The sequence below is a fragment of the Diceros bicornis genome (genome assembly GCF_020826845.1).
Source record: "Diceros bicornis minor isolate mBicDic1 chromosome 22 unlocalized genomic scaffold, mDicBic1.mat.cur SUPER_22_unloc_1, whole genome shotgun sequence".
In the NCBI taxonomy this organism is placed as follows: Eukaryota; Metazoa; Chordata; class Mammalia; order Perissodactyla; family Rhinocerotidae; genus Diceros; species Diceros bicornis.
This window is the reverse complement of record NW_026690886.1, coordinates 460,941-485,273: the sequence shown is the minus strand read 5'-3', so window position 1 is coordinate 485,273 and position 24,333 is coordinate 460,941. Positions and strand designations below refer to the sequence as shown.

General features: G+C 44.5%; 1 protein-coding gene across 8 annotated transcripts; it reads left to right on the top strand.

The window, feature by feature from the left end:
- LOC131401903 (ral guanine nucleotide dissociation stimulator-like) lies at nucleotides 1–24,333 on the top strand. Of its 8 annotated transcripts, XR_009218105.1 has the most exons (6): nucleotides 1–842; nucleotides 15,774–15,893; nucleotides 22,656–22,728; nucleotides 22,844–23,157; nucleotides 23,258–23,388; nucleotides 23,927–24,333. XR_009218105.1 is itself a non-coding variant. In XM_058536969.1 (3 exons), exons 2-3 carry the CDS (start codon nucleotides 23,146–23,148, stop codon nucleotides 24,176–24,178), a joined length of 264 nt encoding a protein of 87 aa, XP_058392952.1. In that variant the 5' UTR covers nucleotides 22,474–22,728; nucleotides 22,844–23,145; the 3' UTR covers nucleotides 24,179–24,333. The 8 variants fall into 8 exon arrangements, 3 of the variants coding, with proteins under 3 accessions (XP_058392951.1, XP_058392952.1, XP_058392953.1); XR_009218104.1 differs by lacking the exons at nucleotides 23,258–23,388; nucleotides 23,927–24,333 and having other exon boundaries at nucleotides 22,844–23,251; XR_009218106.1 differs by lacking the exons at nucleotides 1–842; nucleotides 23,258–23,388; nucleotides 23,927–24,333 and adding an exon at nucleotides 15,407–15,525 and having other exon boundaries at nucleotides 22,844–23,251.

Genomic DNA, 24,333 nt, shown 5'->3' with positions numbered 1-24,333 from the left:
GGAGCTTCAGGTTCATCCTCATCCTCGAGGGAAAACCTGAGGGCCCAGCCAAGGTCCCACAAGTTGATGCGAGCCCCTCTGCAGGGTGAACCTGCACTCAGTGCCACCCAGGAAGCCACCAGTCAGGAGCGGGCACAGAGTCTCTGGAAGGAACTCCAGGAGACAGTGTGGCCTCCACAGTGTGAGGCAGCCAGGGAGATGCAAACAGGTCTGCTGTAGATGCTGCCGATGAGACCCCCTCTTCCTAGCCAAGGCCTGCTGGATAAGAGTGGCATTTCCGTGGGTGACTTTATCCCTCAGGATCTGAGGCGTGCAGATTTATTGGCTGGCTTCCTTCTTACAGTTTCTCCTCAGCACACACTCAAGAGATGCCATCTGTCCCTCGAGAGGCTGTTGACCGAAAGAGGCTGAAGAGAGATGTGGAGCCCACCTACAGTGGGACCAGCCTTGGGCCTGATGAGAGCTTGGCCCAGAGCCCCCAAGTTCATCATTCACAATGATGCCTCAGAAACCCTCCCAGAGCCCCACACCCTCCAACAGATGTCACCCTGGAGCCAGCCGTGGAAGATGTGCAGGGTGAACACAGCGACACCGGCCCCCGGTCCCTCAGCGGGGTCATCCTGTCAGCACTGGGGCCCAAGAACTCCTCGACTCGCTGCACTCCTACTGCTTCTGCTCCCCGGGGAACAGGAGCACAGGTGCCGCCTGCGGGAGCAGGTGGAGAAGGACAGCGAGCTGAAGAGGGGCAGCTGCCGACAGCCAGGTGCGCACTCTGCAGGAGGAGCTGGACGAGCTGAAGGGAGGGGGCTCCCTGCCTTAGCAGCCTGCTGCCCCCAGCCGAGGTCAGCCCTGGGGCTCGGGGCTCCCCCACTGCCTGCTCCTCATGAGGAGTTTCCTGCTCCACAGCAGAAGGCCTCTGAGCACTTCTGTGTGCAGCATGCCTGCTGCTGTCTTGGGAGAAGGCTCTGCTGGTAGCCGCCCCTCACAGACAGGGAGCCCAGGTTGCAGAGCTCACCCCGTTTGCTCTAGGGCCCTCGAGAGGCAGCGGTAGTTGTCAGAGTTAACCAGGTGGGAAAGGAGGCATTGCAGGTCAGCTGGGAAAGCCAGACCTACCCAATGAATGGTACCTGGATCGTTGGTTTTCCACTTGAACAGGAGAAAATCAGCTTCTGTTGCATCCCTCACACAAATGTAAATTCCAATGAATTTGAATCTAAATGTGAAATAAAATCGACGTAGTAAACTATTGGAAAAGTTATAGGAGACTCTTAAAGTCATGGCGAGGTGTTTTCCATACATGTTTTAATGAATATCCTTGAACTGAAGTCATTTTGAACATTTTAATAATTTCTTTAAAATTTGAAACATCTTTTTGAGTAGAATACATTCTCTTTTGTAAAAATTAAAACATTAGAGAAATACATAAGCTAAGAAGTGGTAAAAACTCCTATTTCTCACCTACCTCCCAACTTTTATTCCTTGTCGGAAGTAAAATTTGGTGTGCAATCTCCTCCACTGTTTCCTGTGCTTTACCTATATATTTCTCCACCTGTGCTAATAGGTTCGATATATTTTTGGTGTGTTTCTTGGCTATGTTTCTGATTTTCCTGCTCTCTTACAGTTTAGTAGTTGTAAACATTGGTTTCTCGATATTCCTTACATATTGAGGGTACCAACTTTTGCCTGTTATACATCCATGGAAAACATTTTCCTACCACATTGTTCATTTAATCTGGATCAGTGCTTGTCTTCCCAGATGTCAGTAACACTTCAAGAGGGAAACGGGTCTATGTGACAGGATGTTCAGGATCTCCGGGACCCCAGGGGCAACAACCAGTAGAACAACCCAAAACAAGAAACAAAACCCATCCCGCGTGTTTCCAGATGCATCCTAGGGGAAGGACAGCTCCAGTTGAGTACCACTGATGTCCTGGTCAGAGTTATCCACTATGTTCTCCTATCACGTTAAAGCTGTTTCTGTAGTTTCTCGTACCTGATGGTACAATTTGGTGCCTTTGTCTGTTCCTCTTGGTGCCTTTGTCTGTTCTTCTTGGTCAGACTGCCCAAGGTTTCTCACTGTTACAGGTCTTTCCAGACAGCCAGCCCTTGACTCCATTGTTCAGGTCTATGTTGTTATTCCTGCCTGGTGAATTCTCCCTTCATTCTGCTGTCATTGGTTTTATTGTGGTGTTGTTCTGGCTTTGGAGGGAAGTGCTCAGCTTCTTCGTGTAGAGTTGATATTCCCTGATACCTGCAGTGGAGGCTGTGTCCCTTCTTCTGTCCCCTTGTCCCCACGCCATGGATTTGCCTCATGCTGCTCTCATTGCTGTTCATTTCTAAAGAGTCTCTCCTGTCTGTCTGGATTCCCTCTTTAACCTGAGAGATTTAGAAGGGTGTGGACAGATTTTCAAGTGGATAGGTTGGGGGAGGGGAGCCAATATTTTGTGATTATTTTTTACTTTTATTGCTTTAAGTTCCAGTAATATGGTCACTTATAGATTTCTGCTTTTTGGACTCTTTAGAGATTTCATTGTGGCGACTGTTTCATTGTGGTTTGAGGAGAATGTTTGCTCTCCACTAGATGCTTACGTTGTCCCTGGGGCTGAGGCTAGATTTAGCTTTTTTGTGTTTGTCAGCAGATCTGTTTCCTAACTTACTGTATCACTTGACCTGTGGCTTTTTAAGAGAGGTAAGGTAGGTTTCCCTGTGGAAAGGGAAGTCACCTCCCTTGGGGTGCCTGTGTCTTCTTGTTTGTCCAGTTTTGCTTTATGTTTCAAGACCATATTGTTAGGTGCATAAGTGTCCCTGACAGTTATCAACACAGAAAACCCCTGTTTGTCCCATTTAAAGTCTTATTTCTTTATCTCCTTATTTTCAACCATATTATATCCTTTTATTTTTTAACAATATTTTAACTCAACTTGAGAGCCTTCATGTTTTTATAGAGCAATTTGATCTATTTACAATTGTGATTATTGATAAATTGGAATGTGAGTCTACCATTTAATTTAATTTTTAATTTGTTAGGTTTTCTCATGATTTTTCTCTTCTTTTAGTGGGTGTCTTTCAGCTTTTAGGAACAACCATTTCTGCCTCTCTTTCTGTAAATGCTTAGAGTTGATCAGTTCCTGTGTTCTACACTCCCAACTCATCACCTTCTGGTCCCCAGCTTGAGAATATCTGATCTTAGTTCTGTGTTCTTATTTTCCCCATCAAGCAACCATGATTGGATGTAAGTATACCTTTTATTGGTTACTTTCTTCACAACTGTTTATTGTATCAAAATTTTTCCTCCTTTGGAAAGATTTGATGCTATTTTGGAACTCATATGACAGTGAAATTTTGAGACGAATCGAGTCTGAGATAGTCCTTAGGTGCTGATGCTGGGGAGCTAGCACCTAACCTCTTAAAGTTGCATCAGTGTGTCAGCAGAGTTGGGATGAGGTCAGAGATATTTAAAACCGTGGAATTGAATGAGGTTTCCTGGAGACACTGTAGCTGTAGAAGGGACCAGGGCCCAGCCTAGGAGCAGGCAGTTTGCAGAGGTGCAGCTGAAGAGGGTCCAGGAAAGGGGCCTGAAATGGTGGAGCATGAAGTTGCAGGAACCATGAGGGGAAAGGGTATTGCAGAAAGGAGGGGTGCTCAGCTGGGTGGGATACAGCTCTGATCAGAATGGAGAGAAGATGGCTGGACTTGGCCACAGGGGATCACTGGTGACCTCAGTCTCCTTGAGAGGGTGGGAATGAAGCTGGGTCTAGATTGAGTGAAGGGGGTCCATGGGAGGGCAGTAGGTATGAGGCACTTTATTTAAGAGGTTTAGCCATGAAGGGGAGTTGGGAAAGTGGACAATAACCAAAAGGGAGCATGGGTCCAAGGGAGAGTTTTGTTTGTAAGGCGGAGATTAGCTACAAGGTGTCTGTGCTGCAGGTAGGACCAGATGGGGAGGAGGAGTCTGCTGGGCCCTGAGGAGGTGCCGGGCTGGGCTCCTGTTATGAGAGGTTTGGGGATTCGATTGGAGACGTAAAAGAAACTTTCCACTCCAAACAAATGGACTGAAGGTATATTTTATTATAGAGAGGATGGTAAAGGTGATAGTCCGCAAACAGATCTGAATAGGTCAAATAATAAGAGGGAAAAAACACCAGCTCGACTGGAAAGGGAAAACATCCACATCGGCTGAGATAGCAGCACATTTGAATAGGTCATATAATAAGAGGGAAAAACATCAGATCTATCGGATAAGGAAACACCAGATCGACTGAAGTGAAATGACACAAGTCAACCAGAAAGAGAAACACCAGGTTGACTGAAAAGAGAACACATCAGATCAATTACTTCACAATAAATCAATTACTCACAACATCCATGCCCCACTGCTGGGAGAGTCCTGTCAATTGACACTGCTGGGCGGGAATCACACGTCCTGGACAAGGCGTCCCTTCCACAGGTGGAACTCTCACCGGGTCTCAGTCTCCAGCAGTTTATATAAGCAGTTACAGAGTTTACAGAGAAAGCATTCAATGTTCCCCTGCACAAATGGTTATCAGTGGCGTACATGCACTGAGCCCCACCCTCTGGCTATCGTCCCAGCCCAGTAGTTGTGTACGTGCATTGTTTACCCTGCTTATCCTCCCAGCCTAGCTCAGATGGCCAGTGTGCCCCAGGCTGCGGCACCCGAAGGGCCTTGAATTTTTTACACATTGCAACTATCTCCATGGGAGAAGGGCCAGTTCCCACCATGCAGAAAGCAGCTTTTATATTTCTTTTTGTGCTGGTGGCTGTAGGTCAATGGAGCGGCCAAACATGGCTGTACTAATGTCAAGAGAGCTCCGCTGCCTGGCGACGGGCAGAGAGCAAGAGGACAGATGTGTTCGTGGAAAGGGCGCCCTGTGCCTCTGCTCCTGTATTGCTGGAGCGTGAGGTGGGCAGTGGTTGGGAGTGGAGGGGCGATGCAGAAGGTGTTAGGTGAACGGCAGGGGGATGAGGGAGAGGGAGAGAGGACACCGTGGCTTGGTCTTCATGGCTCACATGGAGCTCCCCACTGGGATCTCCGATCACCAACTGTTGACTCTCTTTGATGTTTTCATCAAAATGTCGGCTCTCTTGATTGTTCCCAAGGCTATTATGAATTTGTTGATCAATGAAGGAATCTTTGGGTCATTTTTAAGGGATTCTATGTCAAAGGGGCTCTACATGTGTTTATTCAGTCCATCATCTGTACCCAATCCCTTTGTTTTTGGACAGATTCCACACAACGGAGTAGCCGGGCGAGTGGCCTGCAGGTTCCAGGGTTCGAGAGATTTGCCCTCCAGAAAGCCGATGCTGATTGGCATTCTCACAGGACGTGGTGCTCTGTCCCTGAGCCCGCTCTAATTCTGGGTGTCATGACATTGTAAATCCTGGGGCAGTTCTGTCAGGGCCCATGGTTGGCATTTCTGTGATTAGTGAGGGCAAACATTTTTCTGTGATCATTATCTGTCACTTCCCTGACTGTGCTGTCACCTGCCTTGCTCACTGATCTCTGAACCTTCCTGGTAGAACCAGGACGTTCACTCTCTATCCAGTGTGATTGCATGTTCCCTCAGTGTACTTGCTTCAAAAATATCTGTTTTCTTCACATTCTTTGATTCCTTGTACATATAATCTAGATTTAATCTGGAGCTTTAAAAATGTTTTATTGTGGAAAACCTTGAACATACACAAATTAAATAGAAAAGTGTGATAGCCCCCCATGTCTCTATTACTCAGCTTCAACATTTATTAATATACTGATATTCCTGTTTCGTCCATATTTCTACGCACTCCCTACCTTCCATTGATTATTTTTTAATTAATAGATTGTTTTTTAGGAAAGTTTTAGATGGACAGAGAAATTCAGCAGAGAGTGCAGAGCATTTCTCCCTCCTCCCCCACAGTTTCCCCTACGGTTAACATCTTGCGTGACCACCTGTGTTAGTGCAGTCCATTCCTTACAAGTGAGGAGCTGAGGCTCATACAGCGTTCATAACCAAGTCCGTAGTTTACGTTAAGGTTCATTGTCTTGCTGTCATGTACTTGGATTTTGACAAATGCATAATCTCATGTATCCACCACGACAGTATCCTATGGAAGAGTTGGATTGCCCTAAAATCCCTGTGCTTTACCTCTTCGTCCCTTGCCCCCCAACTCCTGGCAACACTGATCTTTATACTGTTTCTATAGTTTTGCCTTTTCTGGAATGTCGTGTAATTGGAATATATGAAAACTATGGAACAGTGTATATAGCCTTTTCCGGTTGGCTTCTTTCACTTAGCAGTATGTATTTAAGTGTCCACTATGTCTTTTTGTGACTTGATAGCTCATTTCTTTTTTTTTCCTTTTTGTATATTGAGTCAAAATATACATAACAAAAAGTGTTTCATCTTAACCATTTTTAAGTGTATACTTCAATGGCATTAAATACATTTCCACAGTTGTACAGTCATCACCACTATTCATCCCCATAACTCTTGTAAATCTGAAACTCTATACCTATTAAACAATAACTCTCCCTTCTCCCCTTCCCCAGCCCTTGGCAGCCACCATTCTGCTTACTCTCTCTATGATTTGACTACTCTCAGTTCATACAGTATTTGTCTTTTTGTGACTGGCTTATTTCAGTTAGCATAATGTCTCCAAGGTTAATCCATGTATAGCGTATTGGAGAATTTGCTTCCTTTTTAAGACTGAATAATATTCCATTGTATGGATATACTACATTTTGTGTATCCACTCATGTGTCAATAAACACTTGGGTTGCTTCCACGTTTTAGCTATTGTAAATAATACTGCTATGAACATGGGTGTACAAATATCTCTTCAAGGCTCTGCTTTCAAATCTTTTGGGTGTATATGCAGAAGTGGAATTGCTGGATCACATGATAATTCTATGTTCAATTTTTTGGAGGAACATCTACACTGTTTTCCATAGCAGCTGCACCATTTTACGTTCCTATCAACAGTGTACAAGGGTTCCCATTTCACCGCATCTTGGCCAACACTTGCTGTTTTGTCTTTTCGATAGCACTCAACTTAGTGGGTGTGAGGTGGTTTTGTGGTTTTGATGTGCATTTCCCTAATGATTAGTGGTGTTGAGCATCTTTTCATGTGCTTATATGCCATTTCTAAGTCTTCTTTCGCAAAGGAGTCTTCAAATCCATGCCCATTTTTTAATTGGCTTGTTTTTTAGTTGTTTAATTTAGGACTTCTCTGTATAGTCTGGATACCAGTCTCTTGTCAGAAATATGATTTGCGAATAATTTCTCCCACTCTGTGGGTGCCTTTTGATGTACCAACTTATAAAATTTTCATGGAGTCCAATTTTTCCATTGTTTTTCTTTTGTTACCTGTGCCTTTGGTGTCATATCCAAGAAATCATTGCCAAGTCTGGTGTCATGAAGATTTAATCTCATGTTTTCTTCTAAGAATTTTCTTGTTTGAGGTCTTACATTTATGTCCTTGATCCATTTTGAGTTAATTTTTGTATCTAGTGTTGGATGGGGTCCAGCTTCAAGATTTTGCAAGGGGATATCCAGTTTTCCCAGCACCATTTGTTGAAAAGAAACCTTTCTCCATTCCATGGTCTTGGCACACTTGTCAAAAATCACTTGACCATATATGTGAGGGTTTGTTTCTGGGCTCGCTATTCTATGCTATTGGTCTCTATGTTTGTCTTTATGACAATACCATACTATTGATTACTGTAGCTTTGTAGTAAGTTTTGAAATCAGGAAGTGTGAGTCCTCCAGTTTTGTTCTTCTTTTGCAAGATTGTTGTTGGCTATTCTGAGTCCCTTGAGATTCCATGTGAATTTTAGGACGGGTTTTTCTATTTCTGCAAAAAATATCATTAGGATTTGGATAGGGAATACATTGAATCTGTAGACTGCTTTGGGTAATACTGACACTTTAACAATAGTAAGCCTTCCAATCCATGAACATGGGATGTGTGTCCATTTATGAATGTCTTCTTTAATTTCTTTCTGAAATGTTTTGTAGTTTTTATGGTGTAAGTCTTTCACCTCCTTGGTTAAGTTAATTCCTAAGCATGTTATTCTTTCTGATACTATTATAAATGAATTGTTTTTGTAATTTCCTTTCCAGAGAGCTCATGGTTCGTGTATGGAAATGCTGCCGATTTTTGTGTGTTGACTTTGTATCCTGCTACTTTTCTGAATTCATTTGTTAGATCAAATGGCTTTTTTGTGGAGTCTTTTGGATTTTCTACATACGACATGATATCATCTTCAAACAGAGACCATTTTACTTATTTCTTTCCAATTTAGATGCCTTTTATTTATTTATTTATTTTTATTGCCTCATGGTTCTGGCTTGAACTTTCAATACTGTGTTGAATAGAAGTGGTGAAAGTGGGCATCCTTGCCTTGTTCCTGATCTTAGAGGAAAAGCTTTCAGTCTTCCATCATTCAGTAATATGTTTGCTGTGTGTTTTTCATATATGGTTTATGTTATGTTGAGGCACTTTCCTTCTATTCCTAGTTTGGTGAGTGTTTTATCATGAAAGGGCGTTGAATTTTGTCAAATGGTTTTTCTGCATCAATTGAGTTGGTCATTTTTTTCCCCTTCATTTTCTGGATGTGGCTTATTACATTGATCGATTTTTGTATATTGAACTCCCCTTGTATACCAGGAATAAATTTCACTTGGTGGTAGTGTATAATTCTTTTAATATGCTATCGAATTCATTTTTAATTTGCTAGTATTTTGTTGAGGATTTTTGCATCTATGTTCATCAGGGATAATGGTCTGTAATTTTATTTTCTTTTAGTGTCCTTGTCTAGTGTTGGTATCAGGGTAATGCTGGCCTCGTAAAGTGAGCTTGGAAGTGTTCCCTCTTTTTCAATATTTGACAGAGTGTAAGAAGTCTTGTTTTTAATACTTCTTTAAATGTTTGGTAGAATTCACCAGTGCAGTCATCTGGTCCTGGGTTTTACTTTGTTGAGAGATTTTTTTTTTAAATTTCTTTAAATATTAGTGACATATAACATATGTAAGTTTTAGGTGTTCAAGATGGTGATTTGTGAAAGGATTACCACAATACCGTGAGTTAACACCTCCATTCCCTCACATAATTAACTTGGTTTTTCTAGTGATCACTTTCAAGATTTACTCTCTTAACAACTTTCAAGTCTATAAGAATATAGTATTGTTAATTATGGTCACCATGCTGTACATTAGATCCCCAAAACTTGTTCATTTTACAGGTAGAAATTTGTGCACTTTGACTCACATCTCCCCATTTACCCTAACCCCGGGACCCTGGAAAACCCATTCTTGTCTCTATTCCTTTGAGTTGGGTTTTTTTCGATTTCACGTATGAGTGAGAATATATAGTATTTGTCTTTCTCCATCTGACTTATATCACTTAGCGCAATGCCTCAAGGTCCATCCATGGTATCTCAAAATGCAGGATTTCATTCTCCTGCATGGCTGAATAATATCCCATTATATATTACATGTATACATAGATCTCACATTTTCTTTATCTATTTATCCATTGATGGACACCTGGATTGTGTCCATGTTCTCTGCGAATAATGTTGAAATGAACATGGGGATGCAGATATCTCTTCAGAATAGTGACTTCATTTCCTTTGGATATACAAGCAGAAGTGGAATTGCTCATTTATATATATTTCTATTTTTATTTTTTTGGAAAAATTCCATATTTTTTCCATAGTGACTGTAGCAATTTACATTCATACCATCAGTGCACAGGGTTCTCTCTTCTATACAGCTTCGCCAATACTTGTTTTCTGTTGTCTCTTTGAGAATAACCATTCTAGCAGGTGTGAGGTGATATCTCATTGTAGTTTTGATTTCATTTCCCTGATGATGAGTGATTACGAGCATCTTTTCATGTACCTGTTGACCATTTTTATGTCTTCTTTGGAAAAGTATCTATTCAGGTCCTTTGACCATTTTCATATTGTTTTGTTGGTTTCTTTGCTGTTGAGTTGTAAGAGTTTCTTATATACTGTGGATATTAACCCCTTTAGTTTGCCGATTGTTTCATTTGCTATGCAGAAGCTTTTTAGATTGATGTCATCCCACTTGTTAAGTTTTGCATTTGTTGCTTGCACTTTTGATATTATATCCAAAAAACTCGTTGTCAAGACCAGTTTCATGGGGCTTTTTTCTCTATATTTTCTTCTAGTTGTTTTATATTTGGTGTCTTACATTTGTCTTTAATTCAATTTGGGATCATTTTTAGAGTGGTGTAAAATAGGGGTCCAATTTCAGTTTTCTGCATGTGGTTATTCAGTTTTCCCAACAGCATTTGTTGTAGAAACTATCCATTCCCCATGGAGTCTTCTTAGCTGACTTGTCAACTGTTAGCAAACTGTATGTGTGTGGTTTTATTTCTGGGTCCTTGATTCTGTTCTATTGGTCTAGGTGTCTCATTTTATACCTGTATCATACTGTTTTTATTACTATAGATTTGTAATAAAGTTTGAAATCAGAAATTGTGATGCCTTCAGCTTTTTCTTTCTCGGGGTTCCTTTGGTTATTGGAGGTCTTTTGTGGATCCACATGAATATTAGGATTATTTGTTCTATTTCTCTGAAAAATGCCATGGGAATTTTAATAGGAATTGCATTGAATCTTGAGATGGCATTGAGTAGCATGAACATTTTAACAATACTAATTCTTCTGATCCATGAGCATAAGATATCTTTTCATTTCTTTGTGTCTTTGATTTCTTTCATCTGTGTCTTATAGTTGTTAGTTTCTAGATCTTTCACCTTCTTGGTTAAATTTATTCATGAGTATTTTACTGTTTTTGATGGCATTGTAAATAGGATTTTTTTCTTTATATCATTTTTTTTTATAATTTTTATTTATTTATTTTTTGCCCCAAAGCCCCAGTAGATAGTTGTATGTCATAGCTCCACGTCCTTCTAGTTGCTGTATGTGGGACTCGGCCTCAGCATGGCCGGAGAAGCGGTGCGTCAGTGCGTGCCCGGGATCCGAACCCCTGCCGCCAGCAGCGGAGCTCGCACACTTAACCGCTAAGCCACGGGGCCGGCCCTTTATATCATTTTTAAATAGTTCATTGTTAGTGTAGAGAAAGGCAAGAGATTTCTATATGTTGATTTTGTCTCCTGCAGCTTGAGTGAATTTGTTTATTAGTCCTAACAGTTTGGGGAGGAGTCTTTAAGTATTTCTCTACATAAAATCATATCTGCAAACAGAGACCACTTTGTTTCTTCATTTCCAATTTAGATGCTTTATATTTCTCTCTCTGGCCAAATGTCTCTGGTTAAGACTTGCAGCAGTATGTTGAAGAGTGGTGTTGAGACTGGGCTCCCTTGTCTTGTTCTTTGTCTTAGCAAGAAAGCTTTCAACCTTTCACTGTTCAATATGATGTTAGCTGTGGGTTTGTCATGTAAACCTTTTATTATGTTCAGGTATGTTCCTTCTGTAACCCTTTCTTGAGAGTTTTTATCAGGAAGGGGCATTGAATTTGTCAAACTGCTTTTTCTGCATTGAGAGATTATTTTAGGATTTTTATCTTTCATTCTATCAATGCAGTGTATCACATTCATTGATTTGCATCATGTTGAACTTGATCATGTTGTTTGATCCTTTTTTTGAGTTTAGATAGTTTTGTTACAATGTCTTGGAGAAGAATGTTTTACTTTGAAATTTTAGGGTGACTGATCAGCTTCAGGACCTTGGATGTCTACATCTCTCCCCAGATTTGGGAAAGTGTCAGCTGCTACTTTTTTAAGTCAACTTTCTTTTTCTTTCTCCCTGTCTTCTCCTCTGGTACTTTAATAATGCTTATCTATTTCTTTTCATGGTATCCCATAATTCACACTGCCTTTCCCCAATCCTATCTGTTCCTTTTTTTCTTTTTGCTCCTTTGACTCGATGATTTCAGATGACACATCTTCTAGTGCACTAATTATTTCTTGTACATGGTTGAATCTGATTTAGAAGGTCTCTATTGAATTCTTCAGTTCAGTCATTGTGTTCTTCAACTCTAGGATTTCTGTTTGTTTTTCCTTAATGATTTCTGTTTCTATGTTGAACTTCTCACTTGTTCATGCACTATTTCCTTATTTCATTTAGTAGTCTATCTGTGTTTCCTTAGAGTTTTATGAATTTCTCAAAGAGCATTGTTCTGAAGTCTTTGTCACATAGTTCCTATATCTCCATTTCTTGGTCGGTCATTGGAGTTTTATTCTTTTTCTTTGGTGGTGTCGTGGATCTTTGATTATTCATGATCCTTGTGACCTTCCATTGGTGTCTGCAAATTTGGGGAAGTAGGCATTTCTTCCACTTATTACAGACTGGCTTTAGTAAACCAAAGCTTTCACATTCAGCCCATCTAGGGGTCCTGGGTAGGCCATCTGGTGGTGTCCAGGGGCAGGCTTGCTGCTGGAGTCCTTGAGCAGCCTGGTACTGGGATGAGTGGAAAGCTTGGGTCCATGGTATTGTGTCTGGCCCTGGGCAAATCTGGGACCCTGAGTTCATGAGTAGCCCCACTGGACCCTGGTTTGGCAGGTCCTCATTGAGAGCCTGTGACCACAGGAGTCATCCAGGGCCATGAGAGTTGGCCAGAGCTGGGATGATCTGAGAGTCTTGGCTCACGGGAGCCTGCCAGAAGCCTGTGCCATGAGACAGTTTGTGCTGTGGTAGGCCAGAAGTCTGGATTCCTGGAAGCCTGGGGCCACAGGAGCTACCTGAGATTGCAGGAGCTAGCAGGCGCTGGGTCAAGATGGAAGACTGGGTTCATGGGAACCTGCCGGTGCCTGGTGCCATGGGAGCTGCCTGGGGCCGCCTGAGTCAGCAAGCACCTGGGTGGGCTGGGGGCTTGGTTCTGTAGAAGCCTGTCGGAAGCCTGGTTCCATGAGAGCTGTCTATGGCTGCTGGAACTGGCAGGTGGTGTGGTGAGTCATGGGCCTGAGTTCCTAGTAGCCCCCGGGGAGCCTGGAGCCATGGAATCTACCTGGGGTAGATCTCTTAGAACTCAATTATAAAAAACAAAGAAGTTTGAAATGAAACTTCATTCAAAGAAATTTGAAATGAAACCATTTTCATTGGTTACCCAATGAAAATGGGTAACTAGCTGCAATGGACATGTCTCCAGGTGAAACACAGATGGCCAATAAGCACTAGATAGATGCTCAGTATCATAAATCATTAGGAAAATGCAAATTCAAAGCATAGTGTGATACTATTTCACACTCAAAATGAAGGCTATACTCCACATAATGGAAAGTATCAAGTGTTAGTAAAGATATGGAGAATGGGAAACCCACATACATTACTGGTGGGAAAGTAATTTGATGCATCCACTGCAGAAAACAGTTTGCCATTTTTAATAATCTTAAACCTAGAATTACCATGGACCAGGAGAGTCACAAGGTTGGTATGTCCAAAAGACCATTGGAAACATATGTTCAAAGAAAAACTTTTCCATGATATTCAAAGCAACATTATTCACAGTGGTCCAAAAGTGGAACAAACCCAAATTTCTATCCAGTTATGACTGCATAAACCAAATGTGCCCTATTCATAATATAGGACATTATGGAGCCATACAAAGGGATAAGCTACTGCTACATGCTCGGCCATGGATGAACCTTGAAACATGTGTGCTCACTGAAGTCGTCCACAAAAGCCACAGATAGCATGATGCCATTTGAATGAACTGTCCAGAATAGGCAAATCAATAGGGGGAGAAAACAAATGAGTTGTTTTCATTGGCTTGGGTTAGGAGAAAATACTCATTGTATGGGTTTGTTCGGGGGTGTTGAAAATGTTCTGGAATTAGTTAGTGGTGATAACCACACGACATAATCATTGTACTAAATGGCACTGAACTGTATACTTCAAATGCTTACAACAGTGTATTCTGTGTTAAGTAGCTTCTCCATAAAAATTTTGAATTTTTTAAATTAATCAGGGTATTGATTAATTTTAATTTAGTTAATTTAAAGTTGGTTGGGATAGTTAATAAGGGTAATTAATAGAGTTATTAGGGATAGGGCACATTGTAGCCAAGAGAGTAAATATCCGATGATGGCTATAGTAACAGATCCTATAATTGTACAAGCAACAGTCTAAAATCCAGTCTGTTTCCATTGTCCCCAACTTGGAAAGACCAACCACGAAAATAGGTCAGTGATCTCGGGGGCCTTGGGTATCTTTTAAAAGATTTAAGTAACATTACGCAATATTTTAACCTCTTGGGCCATCTGGTGGAGGTAGGTTTGAACTTGTGTGTTGATGTACATTCAGCAAGTGGTTCTAAGAAAGGCAAAAACCCCTCCTTCGTTGGTTGGTATAGACAGTCTAGGGCCAGGCCATTCTCTAAAACCATTTAGGCAAGAGACTCATGAGACTGTTCCACAAGGGCTAGGATAGGGTCTTATGGAGTTGTTGTCGATGTTGGGTTAAGGTTTTCGATACTTCTTGGTTGCCTCAGTTACCTGATTTTGCGTGGGTAGGGCCACCGCACCTGTGTCCAGTCCAGTCAGTCAGTCCTAGTAGAACTGAACACCCAGTCCTATAGGACTGACAGTGTCTCTATGGGTTGGTGGTAGCCTGTCAGAGCAGGAATCTCAGGGGACCTGCAACCTGAGGGAAGCAGGCTGAGATAGAGACAATGATGTATTGCAGAATATAGCTTGGAGAAATCTGCTCAGAGGGCTGGGGAAGAGAGAACCTCACTGGGTGAGAGCCTTGTGATATCAGCCTACAGTAAAACCCAAAAGTGGATGTTCCTGGTGTGAAATATTCATTACAGCCTTTGGCAGTAAAACCAGTAATTTGCACCCATTCACTAGTTACCTATGCTATATGATTTCAGGGGGTATGGTTAAAGTGTTTGTGGGCCAAGAGCTGTTTGGGCCTGAGCACAAAATCACCATGGTGGCCTCGAAGGCTACCCCAAAATGACTCCTCAAGGAGCAGTTGGGGCAGAAAGTGGGTGGAGCATTTTGAAGGAAGCCTGGGGCAAAGATGTTGTTGTGCGATTGAGTTGGGTACAACTGAGTGTCTCCGCAGGGTAAGCCCTTCAGCTGGGGTACAATAGGTGATTGGAGGCCAAGTGACAGACCCTGCGACTCCTGATTCCCAGTGCACGGGCCGGCCTCTCAGCCCATTGGACATAAATGGTGGTGGTGTTTGTGAAGCATCTTGATGGCAGTGTGGAATGTATAGGCGACGTGTGGTGGGAGACGTCATGATAGTGTCGGGAGGAGCTGTGTGTGAGATTACGATGTTGAAGGGAAAGGACTGGAGGCAGGTGCAGTGGGTGTGTGACCAACAATGGTCAGTGAAGGGACAGCTGGGGTGTAACTGGGGAAAGCAGGGACCAGCAGAAGTCATGTGTTTAAAACAAGACACCAGGCCCAAATGGAGCCTCTTAGGCTATGCCTCACATAAACAAGTCGAGACTTAATTAGACTTTTGGCCCTCCCAGGAATAGAATCTTAAACCAGTCAATCAGGAATCACCTCATGCGCAGCAGGTAGGTCATCTTCCTGATAGAGCCCTGTCATCCTCTAAAGGAAAGTAACCTTGCAGTAACCAACCCGCTTTTTTATCTAGTGTAACTTCCTTGTTCTTGCTCCCTTCTGCCTATAAAATCCTTCATTTTGTAGAACTCCTTGGAGATCCTTTCTCTCTGCTAGACTGGATGCTGCCTGATTCATGAACTGTTGAATAAAGCCAATAAGATGTTTAAAATTTACTGAATTTTATTTTGTTTTGTACCAGTTTGGTGGCAGCAGTGGGATCCAAAGGAGACGCCTGATGGCTTCGAGGATGAGAAACAGTCATTGGTACCCGCAAAACCTTTGAGTTCTCCATCTTTTTCGCTGTTTCTGAGGGCTGTGGGTAAATTCTTCTTGGATCTGAGATCCACTCTGTTTGCCTTGAGCTCCTGATCTAAGTGGCTTTCCAGTCCAGGGTCAGTGGGTCAGTCTAGACTGACAGGATGCTCTAAGAGAGCATCAGTCTTAGCACTTGGTTAGTCAGCAGTGCCAGGCAAAAGCTTAGTGGTTCAGCTTGAGCTGCCAGATGGTTCTGCCAGGAACCCGAGTCCCTGGCCCTTAGTTAGTCCACAGTCCCCATTTGTTGGGGTCTGCTGAGTGAGTCTGCAGTCTCCATGTGTTAGGGACTGCTGCTTCAGTCCATGGTTCTTGCTAATGGAGAGGAGTGGAAGAAATGTGTGCTCCATGCACATCCAATCTTTGAAAACTTCCTGCGTGCATTTTACATGCATTTTGCCCTCTGTTGACTGTCGATGGGTTCTAAGGAAATGGTGAAGTCTCAGTGAGGAGGAACTGTGGGTTTCTGCACGACTACCTCGAGGAGTGCCGCCCCCTCAACCTGAACAGCCATCCGGCACTATTAGAAATGAAAGACATCCGATCACCGTGGATTGGAAGACTCCTTATTGTGACGGTGTCAACATTATCCTAAGAGATCAACAAATGCAGTGCAGTCCTTATCAAAATCCCAAGGGCGTTTTGTGCTGAAATAGAAAAAAAACCATCCTAAGATTCTTATGGAATCTCAAATAAGCCCAGATACCAAAAATAATCTTGAAAGGAGATACTAAGTTGGAGGACTGATTCTTCCTGATTGAAAACTTACTATAAATCTACAGTATCAAAACAGCATTGTCATGGCATAAAGACAGACATATTGAGCAATGGAAAAAGAATTGAGAGCCCAGAAATTAACCCTCACCCATGTGATCAAATGATGTTTGACAAGGGTGCCAAGATTATTAAATGGGGAAAAGTCTTTTCAACAAGTTGTGCTGGAAATAGTGGATATCTACATGCAAAGGAATCAACTTGGACATTTACCTAACACTGTATACATAACTTGATTCCCAGTGAATCAAATACCTAAGTGTAAGAGCTAATACTATAATACCCTTAGAAGGAAACATAAGGCAAAACTTGACAAGATAGGATTTGGTAATGATTTCATGGTTCTGACACCCAAGAGCAGCCAATAAAATAGGAAAATACATATGCTGGACTTCATGGATATTAAAAAGTTTTGTGCCTCAAAAGTCATTATCAACAGAGTAGAAGCACAACCCATAGGATGGGCGACCATATTTGCAAACCATGTATTTGACAAAGGCTCAATATCCAGAATAGATAGAGAACTCCTAAATTCAACAACAAAAAACAAACAACTCAAATCAAAATTGAACAATGTATATAAGTAGACATTTGCTTAAAGAAGATCTGCAAATAACCAATAAGCATATGAAAAGATGCTCATCATCAGTAATCATTAGGGACATGCAAATCAGAAACACAGTGAGAGACCACTTCACATTCATTAGGATGGCATCTATCAAAAAAAAAAAAAAAAGAAGAAAAAGAATAGAACAACTGTTGGCCAAGATGTGGAGAAGTTGGAACCCTTGTGTACTGTGGTGGGAATATATTGTTGCTGTATAAATCAGTATAACAATTCTTAAAAAAAATTAAAAATATAATTATATAGGACCCAGCAATTCCTTTTCTGGGTGTATACCCCACCAAGGAGTTGAAAGCATGTTCTCAAAGACATATTTCAACACCCATGTTCATGGCATCATTATTCATAATAGCTAAAACATAGAAGCCACCCAAGTATTGTAATCAAGGAAGGGCTCACAGCCCAATGCACCCATTAGCCAAACAGGATACCCGCTCTTGTAGAAGGGGAAAAAGCTTCATTACGAGCTTGGCCAGCAAAGAGACGAAGGTTAAATCTTTCTCCCCAATGGGCTGTTGAAAAGGGCTTGAAAAGGGCAAAGGAGCGGGTACAGTAAGTTTGGGAACAGTCCTAGGCATTTTGTGCAAGCACAGATTTTCATGTTCTGTCACACATCCCACGTTCAAAAGACGGTGTCTTAACATGATTGGCAGGGGAGTTCTTGGTCCCCCAGTTCATCCTCCAGTCACTTATGCAGTTGCAGTTTGAGTCTTGCAAGCCGTCTTGTTGTCACATTGGTTCAAAGTAGTTGAAACTTGCTTAAGGAAGAGAAATGGAGTTTCTGAAAAGCAACTCTCGGCCCAAGATTAGATCCTTAGTAAATATCATATGGGATATGGCTTAAAAAAGTAGTCTCCAGGGTACTGTTGAGAAAAATCTGGCTGGGGCCCCATTTTATTTTGGGCTTGGTTGTGGGCCTTGCTATGGTATCTGTCCAGGGATGTATGGATGAGCAAAATGTGCTATATACATACAATGGCATATTATTCATCCTTGAAAAAGGAAGGAAAGTCTAATATACGGCACACCATGGATGAACCTTCAAGATATTACTCTAAATGAAATAAGCTAGTCACAAAAATACAACCTTGTGTGATTTCCCTTCTAGAGCTTCCTGAAATCACCAGATTCAGAGAGACAGAAAGTAGAATGGTGTTTGCCAGTGGGTGGGAGGAGGGGGAATGGGGGATTATTCATGAATGGGTATAGAGTTTCAGTTTTGTAAGATGAGAAGTGTTCTGAAGATGGATCGTGGTGATGATTGCACAGCAATATTAATGTCTTCAATACACTTAAAACATACTTAATGTATCTATGGGGCCTGATGACTTGTCCTGGCCGAGCACAAGCTTGTGCTGTTGCACGTCTTACCCCTCACTGTACAGTTGGGAAACTGGCCTAGAAAGAGGCAGGTACTGTCCCAGACCACAGGAGGTCGTCAGAGTCCTGAAGACTAGAGAGAGCTCCAGCTTACTTGGCTAAGGCTCCACCGCTTCCCTCAGGTTTCCTTTGGCAATGAGTGGCGTTAAGATCCTAGAGGATTGCTGCCCACCCCTCTCCATATGGGGTCATTTTCCTCTCCTCATCATCACATCTGCACAGGCACACTCCCTCACACTTGACTTCTCATATGGAGAACACTGAGGTGCAGTCAAGAAAGAGCTGACACCGGGGAAGTGACAAGAGGCAGGAGGGAGAGAGGTTGGAGGCAGCTCTCCCACAGGGCAGTAGCATCCGTTCTCCTAGATTCGTGCACAGGGGCCCAGAGATGGGAAGAGGAATCCCTAAGGTTCCTAGGTGTCTACCTGTTCCAGATCCATCCCTGGCCCAGCCTGGGGATCACAGGACTGGGGTCCTGCAGTCCACCTCTGTGGGCACCCAGAACTGTGATGAGCCCATCCTCCCTTTGTGTAGGCATTGGGAACAGGAGAGAAGATCTCAGTGAGGGTCCTCCTGTATAAAGTGGAGTGCATCCAGCGAGTGACTCCAAGTGTTCCATGCACTCACAACATGTCTGTTGGACTAGGTTCTCTGTTGATGACCTACTGTGCTCTGAAACCCTGAGAAAATGATTTCCAGCCCCTGGAGATCCTTTAGAACTGAGGAGGCTAGGGGGCTTGGGTGGATGAGAACTGAGGATAAGGAAGAAGATGGCAGAGCACTGGACACCAAGTCCAGAGTCCAGGGAGAAGACTAATCCTTGTTGGACCCTTGCGGTCCTCATCTGGAAGTAGGGGCAATCATTGTCATGGCTGCAGTTAGGATGCCTTAGGAGTGAAGAGGACACCTGGTGGGGAACAGCAAGAGAGGGGCACGGTAGGCTCCCGAGATTCCTCCCACTCCCTCGAAGCTGACAGGTCCTGCTGCTTTACCCTTGGGACCCTGGAGAGCCTCTGCCTTGAGGACACCTAAAGAAAGATTCCTTTCTGTTTGGAGTTCCTGCCTGGGCAGCAGTGCTAGTTCTGGCCATGAGGGGGCGGGCAGCCTCTTGTGTCAGTGGTGGCCAGTGAGTTTTTGCTTTTATTTTTTTTCAGTTGTATTGAGATATACTTGATATACAGCACTAAGTTAACATTGCTGTGTGGTATATTTGAAACTTGCTAAGAGAGTAGATCCTAAAACGTCTCATCATCAGGAAACAATCTTTTTTTTCTGTTTGGTGATTGATGTTAACTAAACTTATTTTGGTAACCATTACATAATATATATATATCAAGTCATTCTGCTGTAATCCTGGAATTTACTTGGTGTCCACTGAACTTTTCTTGAGCTCCTGGTGCAGCGAAGATTCAACCAGAGGTCTTTCTGGCTGTCCCCCTGCCTCAGAAACAACTTGTACCTCCTATTACTAGTGTTCATCTCCACAATGAAAGTTGGTCAAAAGCAGGGGGCGGGGTGCAAGATCTACCCATGTACTCATTCAGCAGCTGTGCCCTGAGCACTCACCTTGTGCCAGGTGCCCTGGTGGGCTGAAGTGCAGGATGAAAATGACCAAGTGGTTCCTGCCTGCCAGGAGATCACAGTCCAGAGGGGAAATGGACAAAAGCAAAGACATGAGAAAGAAAAGAGCAAGTGCTGTAGAGAAACACATCAGGGGGCTGTGAGGGAGGGCTGAGCGTCACTGGGTAGGAGGGTCTGAAAGAACTCTCTAGGGTGACATTTTCTGGGACCAGAACGACAAGAGGGAGTCAGCCTTGCACAAGTCTGGGAGCAGTGTGTCAGGGAGATGGCACCACTGGTCCTGAGTCTCACAGGCAGAAGTGAGTTTGGCCACAGGAGGTTAGAAAGGTGGCCAATGCAACTGGAGGGAGGCTGGGAGAAGAGAACAGGAGCTAGGGTGGAAGGTAGGGCCAGGGCCTGGTAGGATGTGTTCGTTACCTTTCCCTCTCTGACTTCATTGCCCCTAACCTTGCATTTCAAAACAACAAATGTTGACAATCTCACAATTTTTGTGGATCAGCAATCAGGCATGTTTTAGCTGGGTGCCTCTGTCTCAGTGAGTTTAACAGACTGGGGCTGTGGCTTCAACTGAGGCTCGACTAGGGGAGGACTGGCCCACAAGTTCACTCTCAGCCTTCAGGATTCATTTTGGATTGAGAGCCTGAGTTCCTTTCTGTCTGTTGGCCTAGGCACTCTCTTGCTTCTCTCCTCAATGTGCCTCCACATTGGGCAGCCCCAATACACTGGTATTTGATTCCTCACTTCCAGGGATTTGACAGAGTGAGAGAGAGATGGCACATGAGAGAGGGAGTAAGAGAAAGTGAGAGACCTTTTTAGTTGAAGTTTAGAAAAGACATCCCATCACTTTGGCTCTTATTCTGTTCAGAAGCCAGTTACTAACCACTTTGTGGTTCCACGGGGATGTGTATAACATGGGTGGGGCTTACTGGGTACCACTGTGGAGGCTGCCCACCTCATAGGCCAAGATGAGGCACTTCGGTCTCATTCTCCATAAAACAGGAAACAATTGAATGGTTTTATGCCACAGGATGGCAATATCTGAATTTCCATTAGTTGCAACCCCCTCATGGTGTTGACCTGAAAATGAGGCCAAGTTGGAAATGACTGTCCCAATATCACATTCTTGGAGCCCAGGCCTGTTTTGAGTGGTGTTCTGTACTACATCCCACCCCTCCTTGTTATTCTTCCATCTCTAAGTTTGTGCCTTAGGTACATGTGACACCAGCCCACAGGGGTAATAGATATTATCTCATATACACCGGGTGATGTCCCTAGGAAGTAGATTCTAGCCTGATTCCCATGGTACAGGGTTAGAGACTTTGGAGGACCTGAGAGGCACAGGGACTATCCCAGGGTGAAGAAATAGTAAGGAAAAGGAGGTCTGCATTCATCTCTGTCTCCTCAAAGCTAGGTCCCTAGTTAGGTTTCCAGGGAGCTGTGGGTAGGGCTATGTGGGCTCATTGTGTACAGTTCAAGAGATGACGTGGGGTCATAGACCTCAACAGATCTTAGAACTCTGGTAACCAGGCACCCACAGCCCCCCATCCAGCTCACTTGATTGGAGACAGTCAACAGGCAAAGATGTTTTGTTGTTGTTTCCCAACTTTTGGAGGATCTGGGCTCAAAAAATCCCAGAAAGAGAATCTTTTTGGTAGTTGGCGATGTTGGCTCAGCCTTAATTCTTGACGCCTCTGGGCATCTGGCAGGAGGCAGTGAAAGGTAACACGGGGCAGCCCAGGAGAGGCTAGTGCAGGCCAGGGCACAGCTGTGATCCCACCTGATCAGCCCCACACCCCTTGCCCCTCTTTGTGTGTGTGTGTGTGTGTGTGTGCATGTGTCTGTGAGGAGGGAAGAAGGCAGGACATAAGGGGCGGGTCATTCCTGAGCAGGAGCTGGTTGTTAGGTGTCGGAAACCTAACACCTAGGTCATGTTCATACCTCAGGCCATGCCTGGAAGCATGAGAATGTGAGCTCCTCTACTCATATTGTTACCGAGCACTAGAGGATTCATCTCCTTCCCTCCCTGACCAGAGTTCTTTGCAGGGATGCCCCTCTGTGCCTGAACTGAGGAACAGATATTCTCTTGGCGATTGGCCCCAGTGGCAGTGTGCAGGCAGCCCCTGATTCCTTCTGGCCCAGTTCCCAGGCAGTCTTTGCAGAACTCCACTCAAGAGGTTGTCGAGTAGCTGCCCAATGGTTTCAAATCCACCAACTCACTAGACAAGGGGCAGGTACATGAGGCCATCCACACTTTCCAGTGCTGCTCTGAGATGAGAGCAGGAGCAGAGGGTCTCCACACTCAGGAGCTTGAGATGACGGGGTTGGACTAGAACTAGGGAGAGACCAGACTCGGGCTGTCCCTTTTTTAAGCTAAAGGGGATGTACATGAATGTCACCTTGCCTGGTTAGGAGATGAGCTGCCGTGACCCTCTTACCCTTGTCCGGTGTGAGCTTCTGGAGGCCACTGAGGCAGAGCCAGATGGTAAGGGGGACTGCAGGCTGGGTATTCCTAGAAGGGAGTGGGGTCTTTCCTGTGTTTAGAAGGACACATGGAAAGTCAGCTATGTGGGTGAATCTTTCTTTTTATCCCACTCCAGCGTCAGCTGCAGAGCTCCAGCCAGCGGCAGAAGAAGAGTAGTGGGCAGTGGTGGAGGTAGAGCTGGCTCCAGCTCTGTTGACACCACCCCCTCTAGCACTGGAGCCAGTGTCCCCTCCACCAGCAGTGTTGGAGGTGGAGCAAGGGCCAACATGGGCTCCAGCAGGAGTGGGAGCTGCTTAGCTGGAGTCACCTGGACCATCATTTCTAGTGAGAAGTCCATCTCCACCTGTGGCTCTTAAGGAGCGTGAGAAGCTTAATCTCACGGCCTTCCTTCCTAAGCTGGTGGTGGAGCAGTTGACCATGATGGATGCGGTGAGCAGCTGGGCTTTCAGGGTGGTGTGGGGCAGGCCTTCCCTCTGCTATCGTTGCCCCAGACCTGATCCAGACTCCTATGATCTGGGCCCAAATCCAGGCTCCACCCTTTACCAACCATAAGACCTGGGCAACTTTCTGAACACCCAAGACTTTGCTGTCCACCTGCAGACCGTGGAGGTGGACATTAAGAGGATCTGCTACACAGAGTGACTGTGCCAACTCCATGAGGTAAAAGAGATGGAAAGCTGGGTGGGCCCTGGCCCATCTGTGCAGGGAAGGGCTCACTGTGTACAGCCTGGACCCTGGTGGCCCAACCGTCTGCTCAGGAGGCTCAACAGCCTCAGGACTTATTAGACGCCTGATGTGTACTCCACTACAAGGGAGACAGACAAGTCCTGTGGGTGTAGTTGCCACGCGGGGATTTGCATCAGAATGTGGAGTGGGACCAGACGGGGGATCAGGGTATTGGAAGATGCCCCCTTGGGATGAGCCAAGTTGAGCCACCATCTGGAGCTTGGAGTTAGCCAGGACAGGCTGGGTTCAAATGCCCCTCTCCCTTCCCTGCCAGTATTGGGTCCTGGGTCATCCTGTGCTGGGTGTCCTCGGGGGACAGAGAAGAAAAGCCAGGGACTCTCACAAGGCTCAGGCCACATCCTGAGCTTTCTGAGCTCCAGCTCTAAACTGTGACTCCTGTGTGGGACTTTGGGGGCTGTAGACACAGACCTGGGGTGTGGCAGGGCTCGGTGACACTCCCCCTGTTCTCCAGGAGCTCTTCCAGAAGGTGGTGCCCTCTCCTTGCCTGGGCTCCACCTGGGGCAAGAGGAACAAGCCGGGCAATGAGCACCAGACACCCAACATCCAGGCCACCGTCGACCAAGTCAGAAGGGTGGCCAGCTTCGTCATCACGCCCTGCCTCGGGGACCCGAGCATGACAGCCCAGGACAGGGTGAGGGTGGTGGAGCGCTGGATCCAGGTGGCCCAGGTGTGCTGTGGGAGGCCCAGTGGAGCCCCTCTCTGAAGTCTTGGGAACTGCCTCTCCACCTTTATCAGCTCCCAGGATTGCAGTGTGTGGTCTAAGCCCCTGCACAGTCCCTAGGCCCTTCCTGCCAGGGGCCCGCTGACTTTAACTCCAGGTCCCAGTGAGAGGATGCTCACTTCCTACCTGGCTCCTTC